Source organism: Patagioenas fasciata, chromosome 7, assembly GCF_037038585.1.
Source record: "Patagioenas fasciata isolate bPatFas1 chromosome 7, bPatFas1.hap1, whole genome shotgun sequence".
NCBI classification, from domain to species: domain Eukaryota; kingdom Metazoa; phylum Chordata; class Aves; order Columbiformes; family Columbidae; genus Patagioenas; species Patagioenas fasciata.
In genome coordinates, this window is record NC_092526.1 from 25,226,644 (window position 1) to 25,239,664 (window position 13,021).

Here is a 13,021-nt window from a genome sequence, read left to right on the forward strand (position 1 = left end):
CATTCTTTCTGATTGGAATCCATTTTAAGTAATTCTAAAGAAGCAACAAAAATCACGCTATGCACTTTTCCCAGTCTGTTCAGTTTTGTGATTATGTACATGCACTTTAGTTATTTGATTTTGCTTTAGTTTTATTTTAGTTCAGTCTGTCTTCCTCATCTACTTGTCATGGTTTTGAGATCGTTTCAAGGAAGTAAAGGATATAAGCCCTCTGTACATCCTCTGTTTTTCTGCTGTCATCTGGCTCCATATAGTTGTATTGCTTTCAAAGTCCCATGCCTGTTCAAAGATTGTTGTTGGAACTATCCTTGGAAATTATCTGTTTTTAAAGCTTCTATACATTGTCTGCAAACAATATGCTTAAAGAAAATATAGAAAGACCATTTGGTCTTTGCATATCTTAAAATGCAACATTTTCTAACAAGTATTCTAACTAAAAAGTTTTGGAAAAAAGGTTTTCATCATTAATAATACTTGAAATACATGGCCTTGAAGAACAGGCTTGTTGTAAAACAGAATCAGAGAGATTTCACATTTTACTTTTGATCTTTAATGTTGAGTTCCTTCTTTTCAGTGAAAAATTTTCCTATGTATCACCTTATTTTCAAAATCATCAGAGACTTAAAATCCAATGGGACACCTTCAGATAGCAGAGTCTAAGCACTTAGTATTTCCAAAAAGCACACAAACCCTTGTTTTCTTGAACTTCATTGTAACAGGCAGTTAGTCAGCACCACTGGTTAAAGACTTAAAGTTTCAAGAGCTTTGTACCCCAAATCACAAAACTGAGAAGCCATTTTTTAAAAGACAGGTCTCTGATCTCATAGCACACACCTGGAAGAGGCTTGAGGAAAGTCTCTACTGAAATCAAGGACTGATGAGATAGAGGGTTCTTTGCTTAAGTCTTCAGCTCTAACTCAAATTTCTTTTAACAAACTGTTGTGTATTAATACCAGAATGTAATAACAGAACTTACTTTTACTATATGGTAAACCAAACAAATTACTAAATTATTTCTTGCTTTAACTAAAAATTATAATCCAGTTTGCAGTTATGAGAAATCTAATACAACTGTGGCAAATTTTTCCAATAGTTCATTTCTTCACTGTTTAAAACATATGGTCTATTAGTAGTTGGAATTTGGCAAAGTTTGACACTTGTCTGTGCATTTTGCTGTCTGTTGGATAGAAAAATCATATGCTATTAAAATTTCCTTGCCTGTATAAATGCTTATAGATTGCCAGTCTGCATTACCTACGACTCTTACATAAATGACAAATATTACGAGCAGAAAAACACTAGCAAGCAATCCACAGTACTCCACTGGAAGCTCTTCTGTTGATAAATATCCTTATTTGTTTTCTAGTTTTAAGGCTTAAAACAGATTTAGCTCTGAATCATCTTGAAGTGGCTTGATTTTGTATTACTCTTACCATCAATACATGAAACAGCAGTAATTCAACCTTACAGAAGCCTGTTATAACACAGTTTCCACCTTTATTGACCCTTATTTGGTCTTTTCATAAAAATCTATTGTTAACCTGACATATATCAACATATTTGAACTAATGATATTAAGCTCCCTCAATTCCTTATTAATCAACTCTATGTTCAGCTGTTCCCATGAGTTTGCCCAACAACGATTTTAGCTTGAAAACTTTTAAATCAACTGTGTCATCCTCTTCCCACCTCAACATCCTAATATTTCAGGGGAAATTGGAAGTTTTCAAGATTTTACAGCACTACTTTGACTCTTCTCTATATATATATATATATATATTTTTTTTTTAATGTATTTAAAATGCATTTGTCATTTTGCATAGAATTTGAGGTGAAAGGTAATATTAAAGGGTAACCAGATTCGTAATTTTCCACTCCAAACAGTTTAGCAACCTGCATTTGCATATACCACATTTATCAGCCTTCAAGAGCACACTGACAGCTGTATTATTAGGTTATTATTACAGACTTGGCTTCTTACCAACCTTGGCAGCAGTATGAAAGAAGTCATTGGCCTCTTGTAGCAGGGCTTTCCTTTCTTCCATATGGAAACACACTTCTTGTTGCAATAGACAGATTTTCTGATTTGAAAGCTTTAGATGTTCTTTTTCTGTATAGTCCTCTGAAAGCAAGATCTTGAGTGCCTCAGCTTCCAGTTGTTCCACAGTCAAAATCCATTCCTAACAGGAAAAATTCCATCTTAATCAACTACTCATAGAAAAGTAATATACCTTCTATTAGAGAACCCTTACCAAAAGCCTTCTCAGAGATATTTCAAATTCAGCTCTTCCACAAACAAGCACCTGATGGCCAAATGCTGCCCCCTATATTTCCTTGTATAGTTGTAAAAAACACTGCTGTTTTAGAATATCCTGCAATGAAACTGCACCACCTCCTAAGAAAACACTTAAAAATATCCCCTTGTATTCCCTGAGGACTTGAACTGACACCTTCAGCTTCCTAGTGAAATAAAAAGAAAGTAATCCAAAGGTTTCTTTTTTTTTTTTTCATTTTATCTATTACTGATAAACTGCTATAGCAAAATCTTTCTTGACTTTTTTTGTTTTATTTTTCTTTCAAATTAAAATAACAACCACTAACCACTTCTGAGATCTGGATGCAATCATCTTCAGCCTTTTAATTAAGTGAAATCCTGTACTGTATTATTTAATGCAAAATTCTCCTTCTATAAAATAAAACCCTGTCTCTGTCTCGTCCTAAGTAATATTCAGCAAGAATGAGGATTTTCAGGATAATTACAGCCTGCTGTGCTGTATTTGATCTTTTTTACCTGAAGAATTTATCCCGGGAAAAAATAGTAAGGACGTCTCTCCATAGACAGACCTTAATTGGCCTATTTATGAATAAGGTGTGGACCCCCAACACCAATTGTATCAGCACCACAATATCATCATTTTCCACTACTTACAGCTGGAATAACTGGCACCAAATGCATTCCATGGCTAGATTATAATAAAAATTTCACTTACACATAAACAAATAGATGTAAATGAGAATTAGCAAACAACACTGCATTTGGGAGCTTTTAACTGGAACTTATAATAATAAACAAAAAAAAAAAAGGCGAAGAAAGTGCAGTTGAATACATGCATCCTCATTTTGTTATTATATACTATTTTTATAATAATTAAAAGTAATATTTTATGCAAGAATGATAAATGCATATTTTCATGTAACAGAAAAATAAATTGTTTATAGCTAGCTTAGAAGCAGATACAGAAAACCGAAAAAGTTCTGAATTGTTTCAGTGTATCACAATGTGTATTATAATTACAGCAGGCAATGCTAATTATAAGAAAATTACTCCACTTGCAGTTAAACAATTTCCTATAAGAGGACTTCACTGTAACCATGTCCATAAATCTGTTCGCTACAAGGTGCCCAATAGCAGCTTTTAGGTGACCTTAAAGCAGAGGTTAAATTTTGCCTCATTTATAGTGAGGAAAGCTTCTTCTCCAACCTTTCACACAAGGTCAAAAAAATAGTTTATTGTAATACTTTATAGTTTAAAATAATCCATGAACATTACAACCTTGCGCAATCTCTGAGGGTATTAAATGTAGTTAGAGCCATTTGCTATCCTATTTGATCATTACTCAAATTTGGTTCAATTTTTTATAAAATAGCTAGTGACAATTTCTTTTTTCATCTTTCTACTCATAATGGAATGTTTCTACACATAAAAGCCTATACTTTCCATCAACAGGACACAGAAATGCAGTGGAAAAATCTTTGTCAGTTTTTTCTGTACTTCAGCCTTCTACATGTTAAATTTCTAACAATCTGTCAGGACTAAAATATTTGTTACACATTTTCCCTGAAGGAAACACAAAGCCTACCTTGACTTTTCAATAAATGCTTGTGCATTCCTCTGACCTATTAAAGACACATTGCACTGTATACACTTATACTCAATGTGTCTCCTTAGTGCATGTCACTGTTCTTTCTTTTCCTCACAGTAGTGAGTCTTTTAAACACTTGCTTTCACTCTTCCATTTGGCAAGGAAGATGAGCTCTTTCTAGGTTCCTTGATCAATCAGGTATTTTTCAAGAGTGTTAAAACTGATGAAGTAAAATTATTCTGGCTTTAAGTAAAAGTCTTGAACAAATACCTACAACTTTATCTTGTTATTAAAGAAGATTGGGTGAAAAAAGCAGGTAAATATAACATTCTCAATCCTTATGTTAACGGCAACAAATACAGCAATTAATACTATTGATAGTGACATTTAATTTGGTCATCAAGAACTGTCCTGAAACCTCATTAGAGCATGTTATTACCTAGCACGGCTACTCCAGACCCAACAAGCATGCAGAACTAGAAAACACAGAACTACTCTCCATCTTGTTACTAAATCCTTATTAAAAGGAGGACTGATTCCAGCATTGCTCAGTCCTTAAACATGGCAGAAACTAGATAAAATACAAATCATTTAGAATACCACTTTTCTTAATCTCTAAAGTTATTTGGCCTCAAAGTGGTGCTAGCAGTTTGTTTTTACCATGCCGTGCACCTCTGATACACATAGAAATATAACAGCAAGTAGTTAATCGGTGCCAGCAAACCTCCTCATTGAAATGTGTTTTCCTAAATCTACCTTTTTTCTGCTCTCAAATCTCAGGAGAGGTGGGGCAGGGGGGGTGGGGAGGAATCACTTTAATATTTGGGAGGGTTACGCTTTTTTTTTCCCAATTTTGAATCCTTGGTTTCTCCTCTCAGCAAGGTGAGGTTCACCGTAAGATAACACCTTGAGAACGTAACCATTCTCCTTTCTTCTGTCGGCACAGTAATATAAACAGGGTGTGAAGACTGTAAATCCTTCTCAGGCGAGCCTCTGAACAATTTAAGCAAAGATACCAAGCTCATTTCAAGGTTGTTCTGTATTTCAGTGTATTCGAACCATACAAGTAAAAGACTGCTCTGTGCATTGATGACACCTCATATTAAACTCTTAGCAAATATTGACTGGAATACACATTTGATTGCTATATTTTATCTAAATTTTAAAATCAAGATGCCAGGCTCCTCCTTTATTCTGGTCTCAATGTCTGCAGTTCAGTGCTGTAAAAACTAATGCACAAAGCCACATAACTCAGCTTTCTGAAATACATTTTCAGTATATAGTTTAATGTGTCCACTCTTTTTGCAAATCATAAGAATAACGAACATATTCAGTAGCATCCACTTCAAGAATTTCATTTCTCCTTCCTAGAACATGCTGCCAGTAAGAACAGCAGAAGGCTAAAGGTAATATTTTCTATATCATAATTCATGTGGATGCATAACAAACATTAATGCTAAACACTTTTAAATGACCCTAAGGAAAAAGAAAAGCAAATCAGTCACATGATATGAATTACAAATTTCATAATGTATGGGAGAGGAATTGTTAGGTGAAACTGTAATAATCAGTGTTTTCATTGTAAGCTAGCTTCTGGATGCTCAACCATGAAATGAATTGATTATTATACAAAATGAAAATGCATATTTTTCTCCTTCTCTCAACTTACAATACAATTTCTAATTCAGACAACAAATTACAAGCATAGCCTTCCAATAAGAAATCTGAGGAAGGTTAATGATCATTTGGCTAGGTATAAAATTTAGCAATACTTTAAGACACCTCAAATAGTTTTGTGGGGCCCTGTTTCTCAGGAAATACCTCACAGCTTACTCATTTACTGTTTATCTCCTGCTTTTCGTGTGCCAAAGGTCTGATCAGGCTTTGCAGCAGAATTTGGCTTTTCATACTCATTTTCCCTAGATGAAGAAAAAGTGTTTTCTGACATGCTGCTTGGAGAAGCATAAAAAATACTACGGTATTCTGCTTACATGACAATCCTGAAGCTGTTAACTGAAAATTATGCAAAGAGGCAAACCTGAGACATTTACTACAAAGCTTACAAAGAAACAGAACTGTGAAAAACCTGCTAGCTGCTATGAATACAACAACCTTTTAAAAGGCATTTTTTTTTCTATTGGAATAGTTTTAGGATGAAAAAAAAAGCCTACTTGGTCATCTGGGTTATCCAAATACAATTGCTTGAAAATCATTCAGTGAGGAATGATCCTGACCCAGCAACAGCACTTACCTGAAGACAGCATGTTTGAAGTATCTAAAGAAGTTCTAAATATACACAATTTACTTTTTTTTTTTTTTTTAAATAAACAAGCATTTTCTTTAATCCCATCTTGCTTTTATGAGTGAGGGTAACTGAATTATTTTCTGGAAAAAATGGTATTCACAATTAAAATAATATTTTCAATTACTTTTATTCCAAATAAATAAGTGGGTAAATACCACTTCCAATCATGTACACAGTTCAGTGACAATCAATTATGGTAAAAGTGGTTGGCTTTTTATCCTTTATGAACATTAAAACTTGGTAATATACTAATAAAATTTCTTTATTTTTTGGAACATGGTTTAATATGTGAGCTACCAGTCTGGAACTTGACCACTAAACTGAATAAACATCTGAACAACATCAAAGATTACTCTTCTTTTACTGTATCAACAGCTTTTAAATTTTTAAATGAGAAAAACACTGAGAAACATGAAGGCTTACATTAAAAGAAGTAAAATGAAGAAAAAAAAATTTAGACATACAGAAAAATATGTCTTATGTATTACTAAATTTCTGAGTTCATGTTTTGCTACTTATTCTTAAAGTTCCTTCACCAATGAATAATCATATTTCTTACTTTCACTTTGACTTCCATTTCTTCAAGCTCTTGAAGTAACTCTTCATTTTCCAATAGAGATGAGCCTAAGTTCTGCTTGTGAAAATAATCCCTGATGTTTTTCTTGTACCAAGAGGTTACCTAAATAAATAACAAGTAATTCAGTCAGTGAAAAATTTTAGAAGCAACTGTCTTTAACATAGGTACAAGACAGTTTCATCTACAAAGGCAGCCCTAATTTTTATTCCTTTAACTTTTCATGCCTAATGTTTATGGTTTTTTTTCACATATTTACATTTGTATTATTTAAATGTTAACAAATGCAGAAGGAAGAATTGTGGTCAAAACAAATACATGTTGGAATATATGTAACAAAATAGACAAAAATGTATTCATGAAGTATGACCAAATTATAAATTAACACAGTAAAAGAAAAATCATATTATAGTCACAGATAGAATAAAACTATTTTTTTTAACATGATCAAGATATTGCATTTTTCCCCTAGAATCACATTAACTTAAAAATATCCCTTTGAGTACAGTCAAAGACTATAAATCCGAGAACTTTTGCAAGAATACAACAACCAAAAAAAAACCCCACAGAACACCACCACACCATGACACAAATATGACTTCCACATGACTTCCAAATATTTATGCCTCATGATGAGGACAAGTAGAATTCCCCAGTAAATTTTATGAAATCTTGACATTTAACATCTCAGGCAACATGATTCAAAAAAAAAAAAAAAAAAAAAAAGCGTGCTTGGCTCCAAAAGATGCCACAGATCTATATACATCCCTTATTCTTCAACAGCAAGCTATTTCTGAAATATTTCCATTTTGAATGTTCCTCCATGTTTATATACTACAGAATGACACTGACACAATCATGTAATTGTAGTAACATCTACTACCTCTTAATGTAGAGAAGGATCTAAATAGGACCTATTTCCAATATAGTGAGTTAGTCTGATACTGAATTTTCAGTTGTAGCTGTTGTAAATTTGTTAGAATAAATTCTATTGAAAAAACATATAATTTTGAGGATCTTTCTTTCATGGTATAGCTATGTGGTGATACTGAAAAAAATCAAAACCAGTAACAGTAGCAATAATACACATCTCTAAGCAAGTACTAGGTGGTTTCTAATGATTTGCACAGAAATTGATACAGCCTCCTGTATTGTAGTTCTTCTTACTATTTTTATTATTATTGACAGCTATTATTTTATAACTACATAATAAGATTATGACACTTGCATAAGATTATTTTTATTTGGGTTTGTCGGGTTTTTTTTGTTTTGGTTTTGTTTCTGTCTTATTAATGAGTAATTATTGCTCTGTTTCTGGCAGCTACTGATATTGAGTGCTCCTGAAATAAGGCTGTCAGCTTGCTCGTGTACCTCAACAATTTTGTTCTTTATGCAAAATTACAAAGGCTTATTTAATAAGGTGATTCTCATCTTAAGCTCACGGACAAAGTTAGTGCCTACAGAACGGACTACTGCTAACAGTTTCTAACATTTTCCTCTGATACAGGGGGAAACTTTATTTTGGAGGCAAAGAAGGAAACTTACAGAGGCATTACAATCGGGACTCTCCTGTCAGAGGCCCATACAAAATGTCAGTGTATTTACAGCACACTGAAAATAATGCAGCTTCAGTCTTGTCATAGACTTCGGCAGTTAAATTTGCATAAATTCCTCCTCAGCATACTTAACATCCAAAGAGGTGGAGCAGGAATCTCCTCGTGTCTTTTTACGAGTTGGTGAAGTTATGTAGTATTTCTCAAGGAAAATGAGAGTAATCCTGCATTGCAGAAGTTTCTCTAATAATGTGGAACACAAAGAGAGCAAAGCTATCTGATCTGAATGCTGTGAGATAAGGCATGAAAAGGAAAAAAAGCAGTGGGACTGGAAAGAGGAAGAGCAAGTAAGACTTAAATGTACCTAAGCCCTGAATGGAAGGTACAAAACCAAGTTGTATTTGAGAAACTCAGTAAAAAATGGGAGCTAAGCTGGGAGGAAGAAGAGACAAATAGGTTGCAGGTATGGAAAACCTGCAATCACTATGCTGCCCCAGAGAATTTTGATTTGACTCTGAGAACAAAACACTTCTCAGCTTTCAAACACCCCAACTGGCTAACTATGCTATATGTTCTCCTCAACTGACCAGCCCAGCACCAGCCCATCGCAGTTGTAATTGCTGTTACCAGCTACTATTATCACTCACGGTTAGAGGTTTGTTTGTGCTGGGAATTCAACCCGAAAGGAATCTAGTTTAGTTTGAAGTACCATATTTGATAACTTAGAGGAGGGATCCACATAACAGAAATAGTAATTGTGAAGGAATTAAAGTTATATTAAAATAAATTATGAGGATGTTATAGTTACAAAGTCAAATATTCAAAAGTTAGGGTCTCATCAAAGGAAGCGGCCCAGAGATATTGGACTAATAAATATATTTAAGCTCCTTTTCTCTGATAGTCTCTACTGTAAAACAGTTGCTAGATGTTTCTTTTTCCTGTGCCTTCCCTTAATGTTATATGTCTTACCTGGTTCTCTTGTTGGTGCCACAAACAAATTTGCAGAACTTGCTCCAGTCCTTGGCGTTGATGTTTAAGGAATCTGTCCAGTTGTCGTCTCCTGTCCTGTAGCATTTCAAGGAGATTGTCAATTTTCAAGCAGCTGCTATGGGCTCCCTGAATCAGTTCCGGATTTGCATTTGGCCCCTCACATTTGAAATCTTCTATGAATTCAGTTAGCTCTTGGCTTTTGTTTAAAAGTGCAAGTGACTTTTCTAAAAGCTCTGTAAGAATAGAATGTAATAGAAAAAAGAAAAAGTTATTTGTAATTCTAGTAGCATGTTTCAAATATTACTCAAATATTTTTAAACCTACATATCTATTTGCATACACAACTGTAATGTATTTTTCTGCACCGCAGGAGCAGGTTATAAATGCCAGAATTAGAGGCAAGGTAGGCATGAAGAAAAGTCTAAGGAAGGAATGCTTCCAAGGAGCTGCTAGTGAAGCAACAAATGACAAGCAGCAAACAGTTGAAACATTCATCTTCTCAGCTGAATATCTGTACTGGTAACTCAAGCCAAAGCACCCTAGATCACTGCCTTTCATATGGACCACCTAGGGAAGATGCAAAAGGGAAATGTCTCCACTTCTCCAGTCACCAAGAGCTAAGAAGAGAGTTTAGTTTCCATGGGTTTATTGCAACAAGCCTGTCCATTTTGCTTCTTGCCTTCCAGAAAGGTGATATTAATCAGAATGACAAACATTTGTGATAAAGTACTCATCACATACCGGTAGAGCCAATACATCGTAAAGGTTGTATTTGCAGCCATCTTACTTTGGAGTGGGTTGATAGTATCCTTCTTGCAGAAAAAAAATACAAACACTGTTTTTTTTAACAAATAGTTCAATATCAGTTTTCCAAATTTGATGTGGTTAAGATAGATTAAGAAGCCAATCAATTGCAACCACCTTCCTCCAGGAAAGGCTTATCCCCATCAAAGCAGTCTTTTTCTGGCAAGCCATTTCATCTGCTTATTACACTTATAGACCCTCTTTTCAGCAATAAATTACTGCCAGATACTCCAAGTCAAAATTGCTATACAGTGAGCACTTGAAGATCGAATTGGAAGACCCAAAACCAATATTAGAGTTACCGAGTACAATTCTCTTATTTAGTCTCCTGAGAAGAATATCTGGCATTCAAGATAGCAAAAAATAGTTAAACTGTTACTCCACTAGCTGCTCTGCAGCAACAAAGATGAAAACATGAGAGATCTAGCTCAAAACCAGTTTCATATCTTTCAGGAGGACTAATACAGAGTTATTTCACCAATATTTTTTCCAAATATAGTATTTTCATATTTGTTCTGTTTGTTTTAAATACACACAGGAAGAGTAAAATCAAAGAGTCAGTGCACAATCACACATCATCAGGAGTGGGATACTGTTTGTACCTTTTGTATGATGTTCTTGTTGCAGAAGGAGTTCTCTCAAAGAGTCAATATTGTCAAACTCTTGGGCATTTTTCAGAAAATCTTCAACTTGGTCAATTTTAACAGCAAACTGCATTAAGAAAACAAAGGGTGGGAAGAAGTACAGTATAATTTTCTTTTACAAAACTCTGTAATATCTATGTTATCGGGAAAGTTCATGAGAATTTGTAAATTCCTGAGAAAAGTGACTGCTATATACAGATTCTTTGTGGACTCTATGGATCTTCTGTTTCTTTGAGGTTCGCATCGACTGAGAATCCAAATTTCAGTTGACTTACTCTGTAGTTACAGTTTGTCACTTTATGAATCATCTTTCCTACATAGTCTTCATACCTACTGAAAATAAATTCTTATGGAAGAATCTGATAATTTAAAAGCCTTTGGTAAAATAATTTAACATGAATGAAGCTTTAGGTTTCCTTCCCATAACTTCTTCCAACTGTTAAAGTATAGTCAGAAAACAAACCAAACCGAACATTTAAGGGCAACATCAGACACAGATACCATCCTCAAAGCAATCTTTCAAAGGCAGAATGAGTAGGAAATTTAAGATAACTAATATTATGGTAAACACTGTAATTAATTATAGTAGGTAAAACAGCATTTCTGTAAGGAAGACTGAGATTAGGCTACTCCTTTACAGCCCATTTTTCCATGGGTTCCATATTTTAAATATTGAAACATGCTGTGTTTCAGGGAGATCTGGGGCATATTTCACAATCTGCTGAGATTCTTAAAACTAAGATTGGAATTCTTCATTTGGCTTCCAGCTTTGCAGGTGCAATTCCAAGTGTGAGTAACTCAGAGAGATTTGAGACACATATTGCATTTCTTCTTCCCTTCTGTATATAATGAGTGTGATTGGTGACGTGCTCCGGCTGCTGCATTTTCTTTTAATGATATAAGCCTGTTGCAGGGGCAATTCAGCTTGTACCTTAGGGATTTAGTCTGCACTAGGTCAAACTTTGATAGTACAGAATTTATCATGGTGATACTTATGCAAACTCTCTACTAATTTTTTTGTATAATACATATAATCAGGACACAGTAATTAGTAGATTGTTGCCTTTGGAGTTCTTAGGTCAGTTAGCAGTAGAATGGTTGCTTCTGTAATTTATAGTGGCAGTGGGCTATTGCAGAAACAAAATTATCAGGAAGAATTACTGAAGTCTTCAAAGCTATGGGGATGCGGGGAGAAATGAATGTGAGGCTACACAGAGTGAACACACACAGGGCATGGAACCCCCCCTCTGCTTGAGCTCCCTGTTTATCAGTGAATTAGCATAGGAGATATAGATAAATGGGTAAACAGAGAAAGACAACACTCTCAAATCTGTCTCTGGGCTCACACAATTTAGCTTTTGAGCACATCTGTACACAGAAGTCCCAGGTAAAGGACTGGCAAGTTACACTAATATTTAGTTTGCATAATTACAATAGCTGTATGGATATTTCAATGTAAAACCTTCAGTGGCTAATCTTCAGTAAGCATTAGCAAAGGCATCTGAGAAGGTAGCTTTTTTTACCACTAAATAATTTTAATCATAAAGAATGAAAGTATTCTACAGAATGTCCATAGTCACATATTACAGGTTTTGGTCCAGTTCCGTTTTTCACTGTCATTTTCTGCCAAGTACAATTTTGGAAACATCATGACAAAGGTATTTCTTAAAGTCTACATTGGTTTTTTGTTCAGTTGCATCCTGAACTATCCAGAAGGCACAAAATGAAGGATGCATCTAGAGATTTTTATTTTCTTAATTGCTTCAGCCTTTAAGAATGCAATGAACGTGTATAACAGAGTAAAATTACAGTGCACAGAGTACCTGTAAGATGGGGAAGGTTTCAAATTAAGACTCATTTGAATTGAATACAAACCTCCAAAGCACTTTCAAAGAACACTGAAGTAAGTTCCAGAAGTGCCTGTCGTTTCTCTAACATAATTATGAGGCCATCCCATGCATCTCCAAGGGTCTCTGCCATGGCATCATAAACTTGACTCTTTTCTTTGTTCTCCTCTGCAGCCTTGTCTGCTTCATGCAGCAGGTCCCATACCTGATCTTCTAAAGCCTGAGAAGAAAAAAAAAAAGAAGAAATAAGTAAGCAGAAACCAAAACACTGTTCTGATAATGATATCTGGCTGCTTTTTCAGTGGGTCTAATAAACATGTCTCCTGCTCCTGCTTTACTTCCATTTCCTAGTGATAGGAGCATAGCTGCTCCTGCACATTTCACACCAAGCTTCTGAATTTCATCCGCACTTCAGAGGCAATATTATTAGGAAATTTCATT

General features: G+C 34.6%; 1 protein-coding gene across 7 annotated transcripts in view; it reads right to left on the reverse strand.

Annotated features, from left to right (window-relative positions):
• Window positions 1-13,021, reverse strand: part of CCDC141 (coiled-coil domain containing 141) — a 73,942-nt gene that overhangs the window by 41,362 nt on the left and 19,559 nt on the right. For 6 of the 7 annotated variants that reach the window (XM_065840379.2, XM_065840376.2, XM_065840374.2 and 3 more), the window contains exons 4-8: window positions 12,609-12,800; window positions 10,692-10,800; window positions 9,265-9,518; window positions 6,728-6,847; window positions 1,986-2,180 (exon numbers count right to left, since the gene is read on the reverse strand). In XM_065840379.2, coding sequence (XP_065696451.1) covers window positions 1,986-2,180; window positions 6,728-6,847; window positions 9,265-9,518; window positions 10,692-10,800; window positions 12,609-12,800 — 870 coding nt within the window. Of the gene's footprint in view, window positions 1-1,985; window positions 2,181-6,114; window positions 6,206-6,727; window positions 6,848-9,264; window positions 9,519-10,691; window positions 10,801-12,608; window positions 12,801-13,021 lie in introns of those variants that run through there. The other variant, XM_071811143.1, reaches the window with a different exon arrangement.